Here is a 22,264-nt window from a genome sequence, read left to right as displayed (position 1 = left end):
TCCTTGTTTTGATTGGCTCTTGATGAGCCAGTCGTCCACCTAGGGAAAGATGTGTATGCTTTCCTTGAGTAAATGGGCCACAGCTACTGCTAGGCACTTTGTAAATACACGGATGCAAGTCCGAAGGGCAGAACCCGGTATTGAAAGTGTTGATGACACACTAGGAAACGCAGGTACTTGCGTTGAGGTGGGAATATTGGAATGTGAGCATAAGCGTCTTGAAGATCCAGAGAACAGAGCCAATCTCCTGTTTGAAGATGGGGAAGCATGGTGCCTAAGGACACCATCCTGAATTTTTCTTTTCGTAGAAGTTTGTTGAGATTTCAGAGGTCTAAAATGGGGCGGAGGCCTCCTGTTTTCTTTGAAATGAGAAAATAGCGAGAGTAGAATCCTCTGCCCTGCTGAGGTCAGGGAACAGGTTCCACAGCCCTGGAACTTTTTTTTCCGTGAGGATCTTTGTGTACCCAGAGAGAGTTTGGTGGGGAATCTCTGGGGACCGTGAGAAAATCCAGATGGTAACCTTGTATTATAATGAAGAGTACCCATTGATTCGTAGTAATGTTTGTCCAATTGGGTAGAAAATAAGAAACCCGGCCTCCAACTGGTAAATTTTGATTTGGGTTTGTGGAGAGGCTGCTGTTCTCTGGGATGCTTGACCTGTCTGAGGAGGAGGCTGAGGTCTAGATGCTTTTGGCTGCCTGGGATGACCTCTTTGGTACGGCCTTGTTGTTCAACCATGAGAGGCTGATGGATAATACCTGCATAGTCGACAGAATGGCTTTCTTGTATGTTTTCTGGATGGGCTTCTTGCAGAAGATGGAGTTTCTGCAGTAATTATGGATAGGTGGCGCAGAGTTTCGTTATGATCTTTCAGTTGCGCAACTGCATCTTGCACTTTTTCTCCAAACAGGTTTTCACCAGTGCAAGGAAGGTCAGCTAATTTTTCTTGGACCTCAGGTCGGATGCCTTCAACCATGCCAATCTTCTGGCATTAATGCCAGTCGCTGCCATTCTGTAGAATGTCTCAAATAAGTCATAGGCCGCACGTACCTCGTGCTTCCCAGCTTCAAGACCTTTGTGTATGATGGAACTGAAGGTGTCTTGATGCTGTTGTGGAAGTTTCTGATAATTCTTGAATCTGCTTCCACAAATTTCTCTGGTACTGCGTCATGTATAATTGGTATGAGGCAATTTTCGATAACAGGATGGAACATTTTACGTCCTAAATTGTCCAAGAATTTTTGCTCTTTCCCAGGAGGTGATGAGTAATGTGGACAAATCCTCTTTGATCTATTTTGCGCAGATTCTACCATAACAGATTGATGTGGGAGCTGAGGCTTTTGGAAAACAGGTATGTGCTGCACCAAATATGTGGCATCTGTCCTTTTGCTTACCGGTGGAACAGTGCAGGGATGCTCCCAAAGGCGATGTTACAGGTCAACTAGTACTTCATGTACTGGAATAGCGACTATCTCTTTGGGAGCATCAACAAATTGAAGGACCACTAAAGTCCTGTGTCTTGTATCCTCTTCTGTTAGTAATTGAAAAGGGATTGTTTCTGACATTTCCCTTACAAAGTTTGAGAAGGCGAGGACTTCAGGTGGTGATTTTCTCCTTTCCTCTGGTGGAGATGGGTCTGATAAGATATCCTCAGTAGAGGAATCAGAGTCTCCATCCTCCCAGGTATCTGACAAGGTGTGTGGATGAGGACTGGAAGGAGGAAGGGAGAATGACATCGATGGATGTAAGGTCTTCGATGGTTTTGTTTATGCCTTGGTGGCATCGGTGGCAATGGGTGCGGCATCGATGGCATCAACGGAAGACTCGGACGTCTCAATCCAGAGAGTGCTGATGGTCCTGGTATTGGTTAAGGCATTATTGGCTATGGGTCAGAGTCAGTGCCTCCTTTGTCTGAAGAACCCAGAATCGGTATCGGGTCTTTCGGAAGCTTGATCGGTTCCTTCGGCATCGATGGAGCAGGTTGCGTCAGTAGGGCACCGATCAATGCATGAAGCTTAGTCAGCAGTGGTGTGAGGATCAATGGCTCCGGCATCGGTGGTAGTATGGGAACAGGCACTGGTGGATGTAACTTCCAGAGGGCACTGATGACTGCCTGGCGGATAAATCCGTCCAGTTCCTCCCATATAGTTGATGAAGACAGAGCAGCTATAGGGGGTGGCAGAGTAGGCAAAACTGGCTCCTCCACAGGTCCCTGTAGGGGCAGAGTACCCGGCACCAATATCGGTGGGGACTGCCTTGGACTTTGTGGCGTCGAGGGCATAGACACATCTTCTATCCTAGTCTTCTTTGGGGGCGGCTCGATAGCCATCGAGCCCGCTCCATGATCGGATCCCAGCACCGGGTGTCATTTCTTGTCTATGCCGGTGTCGATGTTTTTCTCAGTGCTGAGTTCTTTCTAGCATCGAAGCGGACTAAGTTGATGACTTGGATGGAGTCCGGGACAGTTGTACTCGTCAGGTATTTATTATCACCTTTATGGAAGCCCCTGCTGGTGAAGATTGCGTCGATGTTGACGAAGTAGCTGTATTTTGAACAGATGTTCCATTTTTTCTAGATGGGCCAGTCTACCTTTTCATGTCATTTCAGCGTATTGAGGACATGAAGAAACATTATGTCCTGCGCCAAGGCATAGAATGCACTCGATGTGGGGTTCGGTGCTCGACATCGTACGAGGGCAATATGGGCACTTTTTGAAACCAGTTGCCATGATGAAAAAAATTTAGGCTGGATGGTGTCGACCGCAAATAAGGATTTTACTCACCGATCGAAGAAAATGAACTGAGAATGGGAGAGCTCTATGAGGGGATACTTTTCTGAGGAAAATAATACTTTTTCCGTGAGGATCTTTGTGTGAGAAATCATACAGGGCTCCTAACCGCCAAGCAAACTGCAGCACGGAAAAAAAGAGACTGAAAGGAGACCCTGTGGCTTGAGGGATAATGGCATGCTGGGCATGCTCAGTGGACTCAGTGTGCTAGTCAAAAGTTTCTAGAAACTTTGACAGAAAGTTTTCCGTGATAGGGCTCCGTCCAGTGACGTCACCCATATGTGAGGATATCATCCTGCTTGTCCTGGGATAATGAATGTGTATTGGAGGACTTGGAAAACCATTCTTGTCGGTGCAATTTACAGATTCGCGGTATCCCAGAATTGCTTGAATATGTTAGTTGCCTGACAGTGGTGGTGTCAGTTTGAAAGCTTTTACTCAAAGCCCCTGGCAGTAGCTCTACCTCAAATTTGATGTCCTTGCCGGAGATAAAAATTGAGAGTGCTCATAGAGCATTGGACCCCAAGACTGATAATAAAGCTTGGGACATTATTTTTTTTTGTCTGCAAGGCTATGCCCTTAAGAAGCAACTTTACGCTGTGGCCAGAAAGCAAAATGAATGGCTTTGGGAAGGCCACAAGATTTTCATCTTTAATGATTTGTCGCCTTCCACTTTGCGCAAGCGATATGAATTGAAAGAAGTTACTAAGGTTCTCAGTTCGGAAAATAACCGCTACAGATGGACCTCTACCTCCAAATTATAAGAAAGTGTGTGAATTACACTTGACTCCTGTGTGGCTTCTCATGTGACTTGAAAGTTCTTCCTTTGTTCTAAAGCTTTTACCTCACAAAGTACTCCAAGGTGGATTCTCTGATGCCATATGAGAAATTTCTGTCTGAAGCTTTTATCACATTCACTACACGTAAATGGCTACTCATATGTGAATTCTCTGATGCATTTTAAAATCACGCCTCTGACTAAAACTTTTACCACATTCAATACATGTAAATGGTTTCTCACCTGTGTGGATTCTCTGGTGGCGTTTTAAGTTCCCTTTCCGACTGAAACTTTCCCCACACTCACTACATGTAAATGGTTTCTCACCTGTGTGGATTCTCTGGTGACGTTTTAAGTTCCCTTTCCGATTGAAACTTTCCCCACACTCACTACATGTAAATGGTTTCTCACCTGTATGGACTCTCTGATGGATTTTGATGTCTCCCTTTGTCTTAAAGCATTTACCACACTCATAACATGAAAATGGTTTCTCTGCTGTGTGGATTATCTGATGGCTTTGCATTTCTCTCTTTGTCTTAAAGCATTTACCACACTCACAGCATTTAAATGGTTTCTCTCCTGTGTGGATTCTCTGGTGACATTTTAAGTTTCCTTTCCAACTAAAACCTTTCCCACACTCACTACATGTAAATGGTTTCTCACATGTGTGAACTGTTTCACAGTAATTCAAGTCCTGATTATGAATGAAACTGTTACCAGACTCACACCATGTAAATAGTTTCTCTCTTGTTTGGAATTGAAGTTGTCCTGTGAACATTTCTTTCTCATTGAAGTTTCTGTCACCATCAGTACACATGAATAATTTTTCTTGTCTCTGTGATTTTTCATTTATTATTAGGTCTTGCTTTTGAATGATGTTTTCTCCTCTTTCAGAAGATGAAAATGTTCTCTCTTCTGTCTCCATTTTCTGGGGATTTAATAAAGAGAACTGAGAGCTGTAAGATTCCTCATCTTGAGGATAATGAAAGGGTCTCTTACTTGTGTGTGTGCTTTGGTGTATCATTAAGGATCTCCTGCTAGAAAAGTTTTTCTTACATTCAATACAAGTGAAAGTGCTCCCTTGAGCGTGGATTCTCTGGTGTAATTTCAGGGTTCCCTTCTGTTTGAAACATTTTCCACACTGAGAACATGGAAAAGTTCTCATTTCTGTGTGGGTTTTCTGGTGCAATACAAAATGACATTTCATAGCAAAGGTTTTCCCACAGGTGTCACAGTGAAAGGATTTCTTCCCTTTCTCCTGTCTCTGGGTAAGGTCAGAAGTCATTTGATCACTGTTATTACTCTGGAAGGGTCTCTCTACTCTCAGGTATCTCTGGTGCTCATGGATGACTGTGAGCTCCCTGTCACTTCTCTCCCATGCAGTGACTCCATCCACTGAGTCTCCTGTAGGGTCTCGCTGCTTCTTCTCTGATTCCTGCTGACTTTGGCTCGTGTCTCCCCCCTCAGTCCTCTGGGAAAGATTCTCACAGACATTTCCTGACTGACTTCGTGTAAGTGCCAGTACTGTAGTGTGTTCTTCTTGATTCTCCTCCCTCTTCTCTTCCTGTATGACCTCATTGGCTGCTGGATATAAAAAGAAAGAATTAATCATGTGTCAGTGACAATGGAATGGAAAGCTACCAATGGCCTGGAATCAGAATGTTTAAAAGATCACACAATGACTGTATAGGATCTCTAATATTAGAGATTTTTCTAACGAAGCAAAAGCTTCAGGACACACCTGGGAGAACTCCTGTGTGATGTCTTTATAAGGCTCCTGTGGTTTGTTTTATTTATTTATATATTAATAAAACTTATACCCTGCCTCCTCCAATGCAATCGTTCAGGGTGGATTACAAAGATACCCGCACATGCAATCACAAATAAAATAGTTAGAACAACATAATATAAAAATGATTAATTAAAAACATCTTTAAACAATAACGTTTTCAAATACTTTCTGAACTCTTAAATCACCCTCCATCCTGAATTCAACTGGAAGAGCTGGAGATAGAAAAGGTCCTCTACATGTTAGTAGCAATCAGTACTCAGGAGCAGAGGGAACAGAAGCATCCCTGTCCCTTCAGCCCTCAATGATATCGGTGGCTCATATCCTCCTAACTTAGGAGACATCAAACACTTTATTTCTGAATATCACCATCAGTTTCACCTAAGAGCGACTCTGCACAGGGAGCCAGTGATGATCCTTTAACACAGGAGTTGTGATCCTATCTACCCCTGCCACTAATGATGTGACATTTTTATCCAATCAGCAATAAAGCTGTTGCAATACAGGAACGCTGGAGATCACACAGGTCCCCTCCTTTAGGATTCCTGTGGGGCTGGTTCCTCTGGGCTTATCTACTATTATATTTTTTGAAATAATTTATTATTATCTGCTTATAGTGGACCTGCCATACTAAGGAGATTACAATAACAAACTAAACTAATAAGAAACCACATTTAATATACAATAGCATGTCTATCTAAAGCACAGATCACTTAAAAATCTTTCACATCCCTAACAATTCCATCTTTTCTATTCCATTATATAAATAAAAGTAGTTTTCCAAACTTGTGTGTCTGCATAATTCACTTTCTTTTTATTGAGGGAAAAGGGATCTCAGGTATCAACACAGAGAGGAGATCTCAGGGATGGGAGAAAAAGAGGATGAGGGGACCAGGCATGGGGAGGGGAGAGGAGAGGGAGAGAGAAGCAGGCATGGGGAGGGGAGAGAGAGGAGCAAGCGAGGGGAGAGGGAGAAAGGACCAGGCATGGGGAGGGAAGAGGGAGAGAGGACCAAGCATAGGGAGGGGAGAGGGAGAGGAGAGAGAGAGAGAGGATGAGGCATGGGGAGGGGAGAGGGAGCGAGGACAGGCCTCGTGCACCTATTGCTAAATCCAGCCCTGCTTGCACAACTCTGGTGTAGAGATGACGCAGGAAAAAATGACTTTTAGTAAAACATCCCGTTATTTATTAAAATAGAGATAATGCAATCCTTACCCTCAGAGCTCAGGCTCTCATAATTCTCCTTCACATCCTGGTAAAGCTCCTTCTGCCCTTCATCTAAACAACCCCCTTCCTCCTGGGAGAAAGAGACAGCGAGGTCCTCAAACGTCACTAGCACCTGAAACACAAACCAGAAACACTCAGGAACACGTGGAGGGGCTCAGCTGGCTTTAATCCCATAACATTTTATCATGAAAGAGGGGACACCAGGACCCCTTATCCCCAAGAACTGCCAGACTTGTTTTACTGGCATAAGTTTCCTTTCTGGACCTATAGGTTTGCATGTCTAATCCCAGAGACAGAGAATATCAAATAAGAACATAAGAACATGCCATACTGGATCAGACCAAGGGTCCATCAAGCCCAGGATCCTGTGTCCAACAGTGGCCAATCCAGGCCATAAGAACCTGGCAAGTACCCAAAAACTAAGTCTATTCCATGTAACCATTGCTAATGGCAGTGGCTATTCTCTAAGTGAGCTTAATAGAAGGTAATGGACTTCTCCTCCAAGAACTTATCAAATCCTTTTTTAAACACAGCTATACTAACTGCACTAACCACATCCTCTGGCAACAAATTCCAGAGTTTAATTGTGCGCTGAGTGAAAAATAACTTTCTCCGATTAGTTTTAAATGTGCCACATGCTCACTTCATGGAGATCCCTCTAGTCATTTTATTATACGAAAGAGTAAATAAGCGATTCACATTTACCCGTTCTAGACCTCTCATGATCTTTAAGACCTATATCATATCCCCCCCTCAGCCATCTCTTCTCCAAGCTGAAAAGTCCTAACCACTTTAGTCTTTCCTCATAAGGGAGCTGTTCCATTCCCCTTATCATTTTGGTCGCCCTTCTCTGTTCCTTTTCCATCACAACTATATCTTTTTTGAAATGCGGCGACCAGAATTGTACACAGTATTCAAGGTGCGGTCTCACCATGGAGCGATACAGAGGCATTATAACATTTTCCATTTTATTCACTATTCCCTTTCTAATAATTCACATTGTTTGCTTTTTTGACTGCCGCAGCACACTGAACCGATGATTTCAATGTATTATCCACTATCACGCCTAGATCTCTTTCTTGGGTGGTAGCTCCTAATATAGAACCTAACTGTGTAACTATAGCATGGATTATTTTTCCCTATATGCATCACCTTGCACTTGTCCACATTAAATTTCATCTGCCATTTGGATGCCCAATTTTCCAGTCTCACAAGGTCTTCCTGCAATCTATCACAATCTGCTTGTGATTTAACTACTCTGAACAATTTTGTATCATCTGCAAATTTGACTACCTCACTCGTCGTATTTCTTTCCAGATCATTTATAAATATATTGAAAAGCACGGGTCCCAGTACAGATCCCTGAGGCACTCCACTGTCCACTCCCTTCCACTGAGAAAATTGCCCATTTAATCCTACTCTCTGTTTCCTGTCTTTTAGCCAGTTTGTAATCCACGAAAAGACGTCTCCACCTATCCCATGACTTTTTATTTTTCCTAAAAGCCTCTCATGCGGAACTTTGTCAAACGCCTTCTGAAAATCCAAATATACTACATCCACCGGTTCACCTTTATCTACATGTTTATTAACTCCTTCAAAAAAGTGAAGCAGATTTGTAAGGCAAGTCTTGCCCTGGGTAAAGCCATGCTGACTTTGTGCCATTAAACCATGTCTTTCTATATGTTCTGTGATTTTGATGTTTAGAACACTTTCCACTATTTTTCCTGGCACTGAAGTCAGGCTAACTGGTCTGTAGGTTCCCGGATCACCCCTGGAGCCCTTTTTAAATATTGGGGTTACATTAGCCACCCTCCAGTTTTCAGGTACAATGGATGATTTTAATGAAGAGAGATTGAAGAATCTAAATATGTACACCCTGGAGGAAAGGAGGAGCAGAGGTGATATGATACAGACTTTCAGATACTTGAAAGGCTTTAATGATCCAAAGTCAACGACAAACCTTTTCCGTTGGAAAATAATCAGCAGAACCAGGGGTCACGATTTAAAACTCCAGGAAGGAAGACTCAGAACCAATGTCAGGAAGTATTTCTTCACGGAAAGGGTGGTGGATGCCTGGAACGCCCTTCCAGAGGAAGTGGTGAAGACCAAAACTGTGAAGGATTTCAAAGGGACGTGGGATAAACACTGTGGATCCATAAAGTCTACAGAGAAACATAGAAATGACGGCAGAAGACCAAATGGTCCATCCATTCTGCCTAAGTAAGCTTTCTCACGTTTTTTTTTTGTTTTAACATTTTTATTGGTATTAAACATGAGAAATACGTAACAATATGAATGCAAGGAAAGACTGTTGAATACCACTTTTTCAAGTGTAAGCCGCCCCATCCCTCTCCCCTCCCCCAGTACCTAAATTGCGCTATTTATCACGGAAAGTCAATGTCAATCCAATATTGGATAGGGAATAAGAGTCTATCCTCCTCTTGTACATGTTATCTTCATCCTGTGTATCATGTGGTCGTAAATTGTCCTTGGTATCTGATTCAACGTCCAATAATAAAGCTGTGTTAAGCGATCAGAGTCTCCTGTGATTTTATTCCAGTCTGAACGAGTCCCCAACTTATCCTGTTGTAGTTTTTAGCCAGCTGAGATGAGGTTCCCAGGTGGACTGAAATTTCACACTTATTTTTTCATACTTATCTGTTACTCTTGTCCCTTATAAGTAACTTTTTGATTCTATTTCCCTTCCACCCCTGCCATTGATGTAGACAGCAGTGCTGGAGCTGCATCTAAGTGAAGTATGTACTCCAGGTGAGGCCTCTATGACAATTTCAGACCTTATAAATAAGAAACACATTCATAAAACAATCTGGTATGAATATACCAATACAATTAAGGAATATGATGTGCTTCCAAAAGCGTTTTTCTAGTCTCCATGCTTTAAACAAAGAGTTCCAAAGAATTGGTACAACACAAGTAAAGGCATGAGTCCTTGTTTTAGCTAACTTACATTCTTTAATCAATAGTACATATAAAAAGGCCCTCAGCTGCCAGCCTGGAACATATCTATGCAATTTCTCAGTGAGCTATGCAGGAACTCACCCATACAATGCCAATGCAATTTGACCCATATTGATATAATATGATCCCTTGACCCACAACGTGAAATCACATACTCCCGAAGCTCTTCAAAGGAAATCCCACAAGCGGGGAACTGCAGTATTTCATAGGAGTCAAGACCAGAGATTAGACAACAATTTGAAACTGTTGACTAGATTTAAAAAAAAAGGCCTCAAAGAACAGACAATTATACCAAGCCTTTTTACAAAGCTGGACAATATAGTTCTCTAAACTAAGGTAGGCATCCAATAACAACCGCTTCACTTGTCTCAGAATTCACTTCCAAGGTAAAACTCCTGGACCAATGGTCATCTCTACAGCCCCTATACTGTGGTACTGTCCTCTCATGTTTTCTCTCCTTGCCTCTTAGTCTCCAAGATCCATCTGTTATCCTGGGGACCTAACCCTGATTGCAGCAGAGTGCACTCCCTGTGACCCAAATACCTAATACCAGAGGGGTTCTGAAAACAATGAGTCGCTTTGACTTACATCAGCTCGCTGGGAAGAAATGCTTCATCTGCTCCGGGGTCTAATGGCAGCTGTATAGGGACATCTGAATAACACCAACATGAGAGGATTTGGCCATCTCAGGTCCCAGCCTCTTGGGCCCAGACATGGTGACTGCTGAAAGGGGTGGGCAGTGGGACAGTTCATTCTCTAATTCTCTGACACCCGTTTGTTCATTTCCAGGGGGCATAGGGTCACTCCTTCTGTGGCTTGGCAGCAGGAGGGATGTCAGGAGAAGGAAGAAGTGAGTTGAAGAGAGTTTGAGTAGATGTAAACATAGCATGTCTCAAGGCTGCTTTCTAGCCCTTTCTGCTCTCTTACCACAGCAACTTCTATATTCAATTTCTAAGCCCTGGAATAAGCAGCACTGTGCTTCCATGGAGTTTGACGCTGTGAATTATTTAATGTCCATGGTACAGTAACTACTCTTTGCTTGTTACAGAAATCAATTGAAAGTACAGACAAGCAGGAGGTCAGAGCGTGCATCAGAGCATGGAAGGGCATCTTGGTCCTTGACGTCCATAAGCAGGAGGCTGGGCTACAAAGCGCATTAGAGCACAGAAATGGCAACTCGATCTTTGAAAGTCACAAGCAAGATAACCAAGATCATGCAAATCAACCTGGACCTTACCTCAAACGTATGCAAATATATCTGCAGAACATTCATTATGGATAAGCTAAAAACCAGACCTGCTGCCGTCCTGAAGGCCTGGGGACCTTGTGCAAAGTTCAGGGGGTAGTCACAATCTGCAGCAAAGGAATCAGAGCCAGAGGAGGGACAGGACAGGAGGAAGCTGAGAAGATGGGAGAACTGATTGGGTGAGGACAAGGGGAAGAGAATACAAGGGAAGTATTTAGAGACTCAAAGCGAGTCCAGGTCAGGTTGGGCGCTCCAATGATGCACCATCCCAAAGGATTTTTTTGTTTTTGCCTGGCAGTTTCCTCCTCCTTCCAGCTCAATTGGCAGCAGCCTCTGCTGGGTCATGCTCCAGGAGCCTTCATTCCCAACTACCTGGGGATTATTCTTCCTATGTTATATCCCCTCCCAACTCACTTAGCTCATGACAGTCCTCAGTCAGGGGCCAAGCCCCAGGGAACCTTCTGGAAGCCTGCAATCATCAGTCTGGTTAGTAGGTGTCATTGTTGCACAGAGACTGGGATGCCCTCCTCACAAGAGCTGTGAGTGCTGCCTCTGCAGCATCCCCAGACCCCGGCTGGCCCAGAGAACAGAGCTGGCAATCAAGCCCGGGTCCCTCCACATAACAGCAGAGAATCACTGGGCCAGCACTGGCCTCGTAGATTTTTTTTTTATTGCTGTCTCCTCCCTGCAACTAAAGGCAGAGCTCAAATGAAGAAACCCCAGGCAGCCGTGGGCGCCGTAAAAGTTCCTTCATCCCAGGATCAATTGTGCCAGGGAACTGCTTTCTGAATTTGACCTCAGAGAGCCATCAATCGAGCAGAAACTCTAAGCTTGAATGAGCTGATCCCCCCAACACAGCACTTTTCAGGCTAATCAAGCAGACTGCATTATTTAATAATGAGAATCGGAGCAACTTCAAAGGCTTCGGACTGCGCGGCCCCACCGCACTCCAAACATTTCAGCTCCCCCCCCCCCTCCTTCCCCCAGCTCTCCTTCCACTTTAACTCCTTCCGCCTGGTTTTCCAGGCAGGGGTAGGAGCTTGTGATATCATCCTTAGGGCAAGGGTTTGCAGAAGCTCAAAGCTTCAGAGAGTGTCGCCTTCCCTGGCCAGGCTGTCGCCTTCTTGCATGCATCGCTCCCCCCTCCCCCAGAGTTCAGCGGCATGCCCTTAAATTGACTAAGGTCACAGGCGCAGTCTGCAGGAGGAGCTGATGCAGATGTCAGAAATAGAAACACCCAAAAGTGCCGTTTGGGAGACCTCCAGCAAAGAGGGCTTTATGGGACATGATGGTTCAGGCCTGGTTTTCCCGAGCTGGAATATTGCACCAAGCATCACTGAGACCCAGAGATTCAGCACATCAGTGGCCTGGGTGTTAATGGCTTATTCCATGAGCAGGATTTACTAGCTCTCCTTTGAATTCTGCCTGTGACATATTTGTTCCTTTTTAAAAGGAATCCCATGGGGCTGGGATTTATGCTGGATTTTCCCCTTCATTGCTTTGACAGCTTAAACTCAAAGCGGGATGGAAGTATCATTAATAATAATAAAATCATTGTGGAGTAATTTGGATAAATGTTCTGCTAAAGCTTTTGGCCTCTTTCCTGTAATGTGGGCCTTGCCCTCATTGGTTAGATTGAATTGTTGGGCTGCGGAGGTGTTGGCGTCCCCTCACATGCATTAGCTGCTGGAGGCCAAGTAGCATTAGGAAGGTGACAGGACTTCTGGCATCAACCTTCGGCTATGCTACCAGCAGTTTGCCACACATAGCCGGGCTAGAAACGTTTCCTGATTTCCACACTTGCCTGCACAAGCTCCACCACAAAATGGCCATCGCTCCCATGCCTGCTGGGACACCAGCCAGCCATCACCCTGGGGCATGGGGGCTTCCTACAAGCTATTGCCTTTCTTCCAACATCAATCAATCAGTTGGAGTAGAAATGCATTGTAATGGCTGTAAGTGTGGATTTCATGCCTGATATGATTACAGACCTTTTTTTGGCCACCTACACCTCCTGTTTTTAAATATTTTTCATTCTGCATTTGATATAACATGATCTAGTTGTCACTCTGGAGAGAAATAAAAAGGATTATGATATCGCCTCATGTCATCAGGGAGGGGCTGAAATGTTCTGGTTTTATTCTCAGTGCATGCTGGGACTTGTATGGCCACATTGCTAAGAAACTGGAAGCCTGTGACCTTGTTATCAAAGCCTCTGGCTGCTCTGAACTCCCTAGGCCATGGGTTCAAATCCTGCTGCTTCTGACAACTTAGTTGAGGGGGTTGGGGGGGGGGATTATCAAGAAACTACAAGAGCTTGTATGCAATGGATGATGTAAAACCAGGACTGGCTCAGAGCTCCTTACTGACATGGACTTATAGTATAGAGTGATCCTAACCCAATGGTTCCCAAACCTGGCCTGGGGGACTCCCAGTCAGTTGAGTTTTCAGGAGAGCCTCAATAAATTTGCATGGGATAGATTTGCGTGCACTGCCCTCCATCGCATGCAAATGTATCTTATGCATATTCATTGTGGATATCTGAAAACCTGATGGGCTGGGATCCCCCAGAACAGGGATGGAAACCACTGCCCTGGTCCAAGAGTGGCCAACTCTAGTCCTCAAGAGACACAAACAGGCCCAATTTTCAAGATATCCCCAATAAATATTCATGAGCTAGAACTGCATGCACTGCCTCAATTGTATACAAATATCTCTCTTGCATATTCATTTTGGATATCCTGAAAATCTGGACTGTTTGTGGCTCTTGAGGACTGGAGCTGGCCATCTCTGCACCTAGTCCATTAAAGAAAAACACTACTATTCCTGGCTACTACTTGACCTGTTTCCTATTGGTAATAATACAGGATTATGAGTCCCAGAATGCACAGAGCTGGCAGTAAAGCCTGGACTGATCAAAACTCCCCTTGCAGCCCCTGACGCTGGCAGATGAGTACTTGCGAGAAATGCCATTTACATCACAATTCAGGGAAAGTGAGAAGAGGCACCTGTGACCACGCAGAGGAAGAGGAAGGCCACAGCCTGGCTGCTTGGCTCACTGATTCCATTTCTCATGTATAACTAAGCAGCTCCCATCCTTAACCACTGCCTTGGGGGAAGGGAGGGGTCAGCGACACTGGTAATTACTCGTGCATTGATTCACCTTTCCCAAATATGATTTCTGTGAACGGTCTCAGTCTGTCCAGCTCGCCACGCCTGATTAACTCCAATTACTGTTTATTAATGTGTCAGTGAGAGAACCACTCGGCGCAGCACAGAGCCCCGGAGCCAGCAGAGACCGGCAGGTGCTTTATCACTGATCCTGAGGCAGTGCTGCCAGGGACAGGTGCAAACCCAGGCCTTATTCCCAGCAGCAGTGGGGATCACCTCAGTGCTAGCTACTAAACCTGGAAAAAAATAATGTAAAAAAAAAAAAAAAAAGGCCCATTTGTTTACCCTTTTCACTATTGCAAGAACAGAGAAGCAGACACACATAGAAATGTATACAGAGTACACATGTGCAAAGCCATGGAGATAGAACAGCATACGGAAAATAAGAAACTCATGGGCATACAGAGCCAGAAGACCCCCCACAGAAATGTCCACATTCATGCTACCACAATTAGAAACCAAATACAGGAACCCTAAAACACACGAAGGCAAGCACAAAACACATTCCCATAAACCCAAGTATACTCACATAAAAACATACACACACAAAGATAAGCAGACAAATACACGCACAGGGCCATCACAAGAGTGGGCAAGCAGGAAGACTACCCGGGCTGCCCAGCTGGGGGAAGCATGCACATGAGCCCATAACAGAAGGGGGCACTGTTTTGTCCAGTGAATTCCCTGCATACATACAGCAGAACACACCAAACCAAAAACATACAAAGATACAGCACATATACACAGAACCCCCTGCATACAGAAACATGTGAGACACATACAAACATGCATATACACAAATGTATACAAGAAGACATATCCAGTGTGAAACCCACATACATATAATACAAAGACATACACACCCCGTCCAGCTGCTCCCTCCCCTCCCCCGCACTAGTGATCAGTTGATTGTCTCCCATATATACATACATTCATATCTACATACACTCAAATGCACACACAAAGACATATCCAGTGTGAAACCCACATACATATAACACAAAGACATACACACCCTGTCCAGCTGCTCCCTCTATTCCCCTACGCTAGTGATCAGTTGATTGTCTCCCATATATACATACAAACATATCTACATACACTCAAATGCACACACAAAGACATATCCAGTGTGAAACCCACATACATATAACACAAAGACATACACACCCCGTCCAGCTGCTCCCTCCCTTCCTCTACGCTAGTGATCAGTTGCTTCTGTCTCCCGTTACTCACCAGATCAATGCTTACAGGACATTTATTGAAAAAGATACAGTAGAGAAACACAGAGAATAAAAATAATCTGCCAGGCTGAAAATTTACGAATCTCTTTGTCTTGGCCACAGCTGGTGGCGCGTCTGTGAGTAGAGAAGCAATGCCTGGTGCTGTCTGAGCTGGGGGAGGCTGCAGTAGAAGGTCACACCCAGGACAAGGGACTATCTGCTGCAGTCCGGGCCCTCACTTAGTTCTGAACAAATCTGCAGTTAGCCCCCTGTCCCAGCTCCTGCTTACCCGATGCACTGGTTGGAAGTCCCTTGATCAACTTAAATGTTTCTCACCCGAGCATGCTGGAATCCCTTCCCATTACTCCCTCCCCACTGTGGCATACCCGTCCCCTTCCATATGACTCCTTCTCCCCCATCACATCAACAGCAGCCCGAGCGTCTCGGCATCACATCCTCCTCCTCATTATGGTCCCCCTGGCCTTCTCCTGCCAAGTTCTTTTTAACATATCCCCTACCTTGTCACCCCTTCCTTCAGCTCACACAATCCGTAAGGATAAGGACTATCTCCTGTATCCTCAGGTTTACCTGATATCTTGCCTTAGGATTCAAGAGCCTCCTGAGCTTTCTTTGCATGGCCCCTTTTCCGGGGAAGGTTTATTTATTTATTTATTTATTTATAACTTTTATATACCGAGGTTCAATTAACAGAATTAATTATCACTTCGGTTTAATTAATTCTGTTAATTGAACCTCGGTATATAAAAGTTATAAATAAATAAATATTAACTGTAAAGCCAGAGACTTTGCTAAACCTATCCAGTTCTGTAACTAACACAGGCAAGGACAATTGCGGATTAGCAATGGAGAATAAAATATCATCTACAAATAAAGAAATCTTAAATTGGGCACGACCTACAGAAATTCCCTTGATGTCCCTATTTTGCAGAATCATCCCAGCCAAAGGCTCCGTAACCAAAGCAAATAATAAGGGTGATAACAGGCAGCCTTGTCTTGTACTCCTGCTCAACTCAAATATAATCGGAGCATGAGCCATTGACCTTTATACAGGCCCGAGGAGTGGCGTATATAACCTTCAACCAAGACCTAAAATTATGCCCCAGCCCAATCTTCTGCAAGACTTTAAATATAAATGCCAATGAACGCGGTCAAAGGCCTTCTCCACATCTATGGCAAATAAAAATGCCGGAATCTTCTCTTCCCTAGCATTCCAAATCAAAGCTACAATTTTACCAATATTATCCACAGCTTGCCTGCCCGGTATAAAGCCAGATTGGCAAACGCACCAAGTCTGGCAACACAGGATTCAATCTGCCAGCTAAAATTTTTGCCAAAATCTTCAAATCTAAATTTAATAATGAGAATGACCAATAGGAGCCACATAAAGAATTGACTTTACCCGGCTTAGGTAGTACTGTGACCCCCGCCAAACCCATATAAGTAGGCAAAACTGGGTAGGTCAACAGCACGTTAGAAAGACGCTGGCATTGAAGAATTAGCAAGTCTCTAAATTTCTTATGAAAAAAAGAGATGGTTTTACATCTTTTAAGTTTAAGCAAATATATGGCAGTATATATTTCCCCCCGTGAGAACCAGTAAATGAACCCCCTCCAAATATCCATCAATGTCAGAATCTAGAATAAAGCCTTCGGAGATCACGTGATGCGGTGGGTTCAGTAGGCAGCAGCTAACCTGAGCTCCGGCTCCATCCCCAGCTAAATCCTCCACCATCGTGTGATTTCCGCTGTCTTGTCATAACTGCTCAGTGCCATATCCTTTTGAGATACCAGGGTCTTGTTAGAGCGGCGCAATTGGAAGACACACGGCTTCCCGCACGGTAAAAAAAGATGTAGCTCAATTCTTTAAAGAAAAAATTGAGAACCTGAGAAAAAAAATCCCTAACACTACAAAACAAGGGATTAAGATGCCCTCTAGAGATGTTAGTAACTGGTCAGAATTTGAGGAAGTATCACAGGTTGAAGTCGAGAAAATGATAAATCAATTGAACCCTGCTACCCACGTAATAGACATCATTCCCATTACAGAACTAAAAAAATTAGCCAACACAATAACCCCAACACTAACGAAGATCATCAACCTCTCACTAGATGAAGGAGTAATGCCTGATACCTTGAAAGGAGCCATAATCAAACCAATCATTAAGAAAACGAACCTCGACCCCCTAAATCTTAACAACTATAGACCAGTTTCCAACACAATAACCCCAACACTAACGAAGATCATCAACCTCTCACTAGATGAAGGAGTAATGCCTGATACCTTGAAAGGAGCCATAATCAAACCAATCATTAAGAAAATGAACCTCGACCCCCTAAATCTTAACAACTATAGACCAGTTTCCAACTTACCCCTATTAGCCAAGCTAATAGGGGTAAGTTGGACAAAAACAATTGTCAAACCTAAATCTTAACAACTATAGACCAGTTTCCAACTTACCCCTATTAGCCATGGGGTAAGGGGACAAAAACAATTGTCAAACCACATTGAAAGCAACAACAAATTTACCCAGCACAACATGGTTTTCGTAAACACTACAGTACTGAAACTTTGCACTTAGCCTTATCAGATACTATCTTAAGAGGTTTCGATACAGGAACACACTACATTCTGGTTCTATTAGATCTCTCCGCAGCATTTGACACAGTAAATCACAAAATACTAATCAACAGGCTGAAAGAAATAGGACTCACTAACAAAACAATAAAATGTTTTGAGTCATACTTAAACAATAGATGTTTTCAAGTACAAATTAAAAATACATTTTCAGACAAAATCAAACTGCAAACCGGTGTCCCACAGGGATCAGCCCCGTCAGCAACACTCTTTAACATTAATCTACTTCCAGTATGTCACCTACTAGCAGGACTCGGAATCATACATTACATATACGCAGATGATATACAGCTACTGCTACCTATTGTAAACACCATTGAAGAAACAATGAAACTTGCCAATATGTATCTTGAAATAATCAAACAGCTCTTAAATCAGATGGAAATGGTAATAAACATTGACAAAACAGAATTCTTACACCTTGAACGTAAAAACATACATCATATACAACCAACAATCACAATCAAAAATATTCAAACCGTTTGTTGAGTTAGCATTAAAAGTACGAAATCTAGGAGACCGTAAGAGAGAATAGAGTTGGGTCTTCGTGGAGGATCGGGCCTTGCTGGAGCAGATCACTGTGTGGAGGTAGAAGGAGAGGGATCCCTGTCAGCAGTCTTCAGATGTCTGCGTACCACGGCCTTCTTAGCCAGTCCGGGTCCACTAGAAGTACCAGCCCCCTGTGGTGTTCTATCTTGTGGGTGATCCCGCCCAGTAGTGGCCACGGGGGAAAGGCGTATAGCAGGACTTCCTGTGGCCAGGCCCGGATGAGTGCATCGATCCCTTGGGATTGTGGTTCCCGTCTGTGACTGAAGAAGTTGGGAACTTGGGCGTTGGACCGGGTTGCCAGGAGGTCCATGGCTGGTGTTCCCCAGTGGTTTACTATCAACTGGAAGGCTGTGGTCGACAGCCTCCATTCCTCCTGGTCTAAACTTTCTCTGCTGAGGTAATCCGCAGTGATGTTGTCTTTTCCCACGATGTGGGCGGTTGAGATCTCTTGTAGGTTTGTTTCCTCCCATGCCATTAGGGGGTCTATTTCCAGGGACACCTGTTGGCTTCTGGTTCCTTCCTGGCGGTTGATGTAGGCTACTGTTGTGGCATTGTCCGACATGACTCTGATCGATTCGTCCCGGAGTCTGTGACTGAACCATAGGCAGGCTAGTCTGACTGCCCGGGCTTCCAGTCGGTTGATGTTCCATCCCGACTCTTCCTTGTCCCATTGCCCCTGGGTGGTCAGTTCCTGGTAATGGGCTCCCCACCCTCGTAGGCTTGCATCTGTGGTGAGCAGGATCCAGGTTGGTGGAAACAGCCTTACTCCCTTGCTCAGATGGTCTTCTTGTAGCCACCATTGTAGCTGGGTCCGAACTTCCTCCGAGAGCTGGAGGCGAACAGAATAGTTCTGGGACATCGGATTCCATCGTGACAGTAGGGAGCGCTGAAGGGGTCACATGTGAGCTCTTGCCCATGGGACCACTTCCAGGTGAGATGCCATGAGACCGAGGACTTGGAGATAGTCCCATACTTTGGGGTGAAGACTGTTTAACAGGTTTCGCAAATGGTTCATCAGTTTTCTTCTCCTGGTAGGAGTCAGAATGACCTTGTCTTGTCTGGTGTCGAACCGGACTCCCAGGTATTCTAGCGATTGGGAGGGCTGCAGACAGCTCTTGTTTGTGTTGTCCACCCACCCAAGGTTTTCCAGTAGAGTTTTGACGCTAGTGGTCGCCTGATGGCTTTCCTCTGGTGATTTTGCCCTGATCAGCCAATCGTCCAGATATGGGTGTACGAGGATTCTTTCTTTCCTCAGTGTCGCCGCCACTACAACCATGATTTTGGTAAACATTTGAGGTGCTGTGGCTAGCCCGAAGGATAGCGCCCGGAACTGGTAGTAATGGTCCAGAATCACGAAGCGTAGATAGTGCTGAAGCTCGTGATGGACCGGGATGTGCAGGTAGGTTTCTGACAGATCCAGGGATGTCAGGAATTCTCCCGGTTGTATCGCCCTTATGACCGAGCGTAGGGTTTCCATGCGGAAGTGGGATACCTTCAGGTGGTGGTTGATGGACTTGAGGTCCAGGGTGGGTCGGAATGTACCCTCTTTCTTGGGAACGATAAAATAGATGGAATAGTGTCCAGTATTTTGTTCTTGCGTGGGCACTGGCATTATGGCCTTTAAGGCGAGCAATTTGGTCAGCGTGGTTTCCACTGCCGTCCTCTTGGAAGGGTCAAGGTAGGGAGATTTCAAATTTGTCCGGAGGGATGTTGTGGAAGTCCAGATAATATCCCTCTCAAATGATGGTTAGGACCCATTTGTCCGAAATTCTCGACCCATCTTTGGTAGAATAGGGCAAGCCTGTCCCCTATGGCTTCTTTCTCTGGATGGGTCGCCTGATTCTCATTGCGGGGTGTGGCTGGGGCCTGGATCAGAGCTGGCTCCCCTTTTGTTGTGTTTGTTCCGAAAGGACTGGCCCCTGCCTGTGGGGCGAGATGTTTGATATGTACGTTTGTACGGTTTGAAGCGCTGTGATCCCCTGCCCTTAGATATTCAGGGGGAGGGACATTGGCTTCTTTTGTTCTTGTCCTGCGGTACTGGGGATTCACCCCATTTGTCGGCTAACTTCTCCAGTTCGCTTCCAAACAGGAGGGATCCCTTAAAAGGCATTCTCATGAGTCTCGTCTTGGACTTCGCGTCGGCTGACCAGCTTCGGAGCCAGAGTTGCCTTCTGGCTGCCACAACGGATGAGACGCCTCTGGCTGAGGTACGTACCAGGTCGGAGGTCGCATCCGTGAAAATTATACTGCTGGTTCTAGTGCTTCGAAGGGCGTGGTGGCATTTCTGGTCATTAATAAGCAGGCGCGTGTCACCACGGCACAGCAGGCCGCGATCTGCAGTGACATAGCTGATACGTCGAATGACTGTTTAAGGATGGATTCCAGACGTCTGTCCTGGGAATCCTTGAGTGCCACTCCTCCCTCGACTTGGATGGTAGTGCGCTTTGTGGTCGTGCAGACCATGGCGTCCACCTTGGGGAATGCCAGGAGATCTTTGGCAGAGGGATCAGTGGGTATAGGGCTTCCAGGGCCCGCCCCTCTTTGAAACTGGCCTCTGGAGCCTCCCATTCAAGATCAATCAGCTGTTGTACAGCTTGCAGCAAAGGGAAATGGCAGGAGGCCTGACAGAGTCCCTCTAGGAGGGGGCTCGTCTTCAGTTCCCCTGTGGCAATTGTGCCTGGGATGGCAAGCTCTTTCAAGCTGTGAGCTACAAGGTCTGATAGTTCGTCTTTGGAGAAAAACTGCCTCATGGTTCTGTAAGGTTCCGTTCCTGGGGGGATTTCCCCTTCCTCCAGGGAGTCTTGATCCTCGTCCAAGGTGTCCGTGTCCCCAATGTTGAGGCTTTTGGGCGGGGGAGGCACTTTTCTGGGTCTAGAGGGTCCTGGGATGTTAGGGTCCTCTGGGGGAGGCTGTGTCCTCAGAGGCACCGGTTGCATGTGGACAAAGGTATGTAGGCCTTTGAAGAATTCTAACCAGGAGAAATATGCTGGGTCTAAATTGAGAGGTGCTGCGTCCCCGGGGAGCCCCATTTGAAGGATGTTCACGCTGGGGGTAGAGAGGTTCGGTGTACTGTCGATGGATCCGGATTTCAGTACTGGCTGGGGAGGACCCTGACCTGGTTCTCCCAGAGCCTCCTCACACTGTAGACACAGACCCATGGCCTCTTCGTGCTGCGCAGCTCTTATGTGGCAGGCTGGGCAGAGGACCTGAGCCTTGACCTTCTTGTCCGGTGGTGCCATGGCTTGTGCATGTAGGATCGCAGAAACCCCTGGTTTATGTGTTTAATGTGTGCAGCAGGAGGCTTAGTTATGCCCTCCGTGTGCGCCGAAAATGCACGTGTAGGTCGGATGCGCACTCAATAAGATGCACGCGCCGCTGTGCGCACATTGTTAACTTATGTGCCCAGCACAGTTGAGTGTGTGGCTGTGCGCCCGGCCCCCTCGTGCACGTCGCTGTGCGCATGGCACTTATGTGCGTGCCGATGTGCACACAAGTGATTTGTGCGCCTGGCTCACCTCTATGCGCACGGTTCAGAAAGGCGGACAGGGCGGCGATAAAGGGGAAATGGCGTCGGCGACCACGCGAGCAATATGGCGACCACCTTGGAGGGTTTCCACGTGGAAAGACCCTTGTATCAGACTGGGGTCTAGCCCAGACGGAGCTGATCAACCCGGTAGCTCTGACGCCGGCTGGCGATCTGTGCAGCTATTCGAGCCTTGGAGACCGGAGACTTTTAGGAAGTTTTCTACCTTACCTTGTCCTGGCGGGGGGGAGAGGGAAAAGTGCCTTTACTGCCGCGCTCGAAGTTGCACCCGCTGTCTCTCAGCTGCTCCCGTTGCCGGGGGCTAAGTCCACGCCGGGA

General features: G+C 45.6%; 1 protein-coding gene across 1 annotated transcript in view; it reads right to left on the bottom strand.

Annotated features, from left to right (window-relative positions):
• Window positions 1-322: 322 nt before the first annotated feature.
• LOC115083704 (gastrula zinc finger protein XlCGF57.1-like) overlaps window positions 323-22,264 on the bottom strand; it is a 38,370-nt gene continuing 16,428 nt past the window's right edge. The window contains exons 3-4 of the mRNA XM_029587676.1: window positions 6,571-6,694; window positions 323-5,150 (exon numbers count right to left, since the gene is read on the bottom strand). Of these exons, the coding sequence (XP_029443536.1) occupies window positions 3,724-5,150; window positions 6,571-6,694 (1,551 nt within the window). The 3' untranslated portion in view covers window positions 323-3,723. The remainder of the gene's footprint in view (window positions 5,151-6,570; window positions 6,695-22,264) is intronic.

The sequence above is a fragment of the Rhinatrema bivittatum genome, chromosome 2 (genome assembly GCF_901001135.1).
Source record: "Rhinatrema bivittatum chromosome 2, aRhiBiv1.1, whole genome shotgun sequence".
NCBI classification, from domain to species: Eukaryota; Metazoa; Chordata; class Amphibia; order Gymnophiona; family Rhinatrematidae; genus Rhinatrema; species Rhinatrema bivittatum.
The sequence above is the reverse complement of the archived record's forward strand: the minus strand, read 5'-3'. Positions and strand labels throughout refer to the sequence as shown.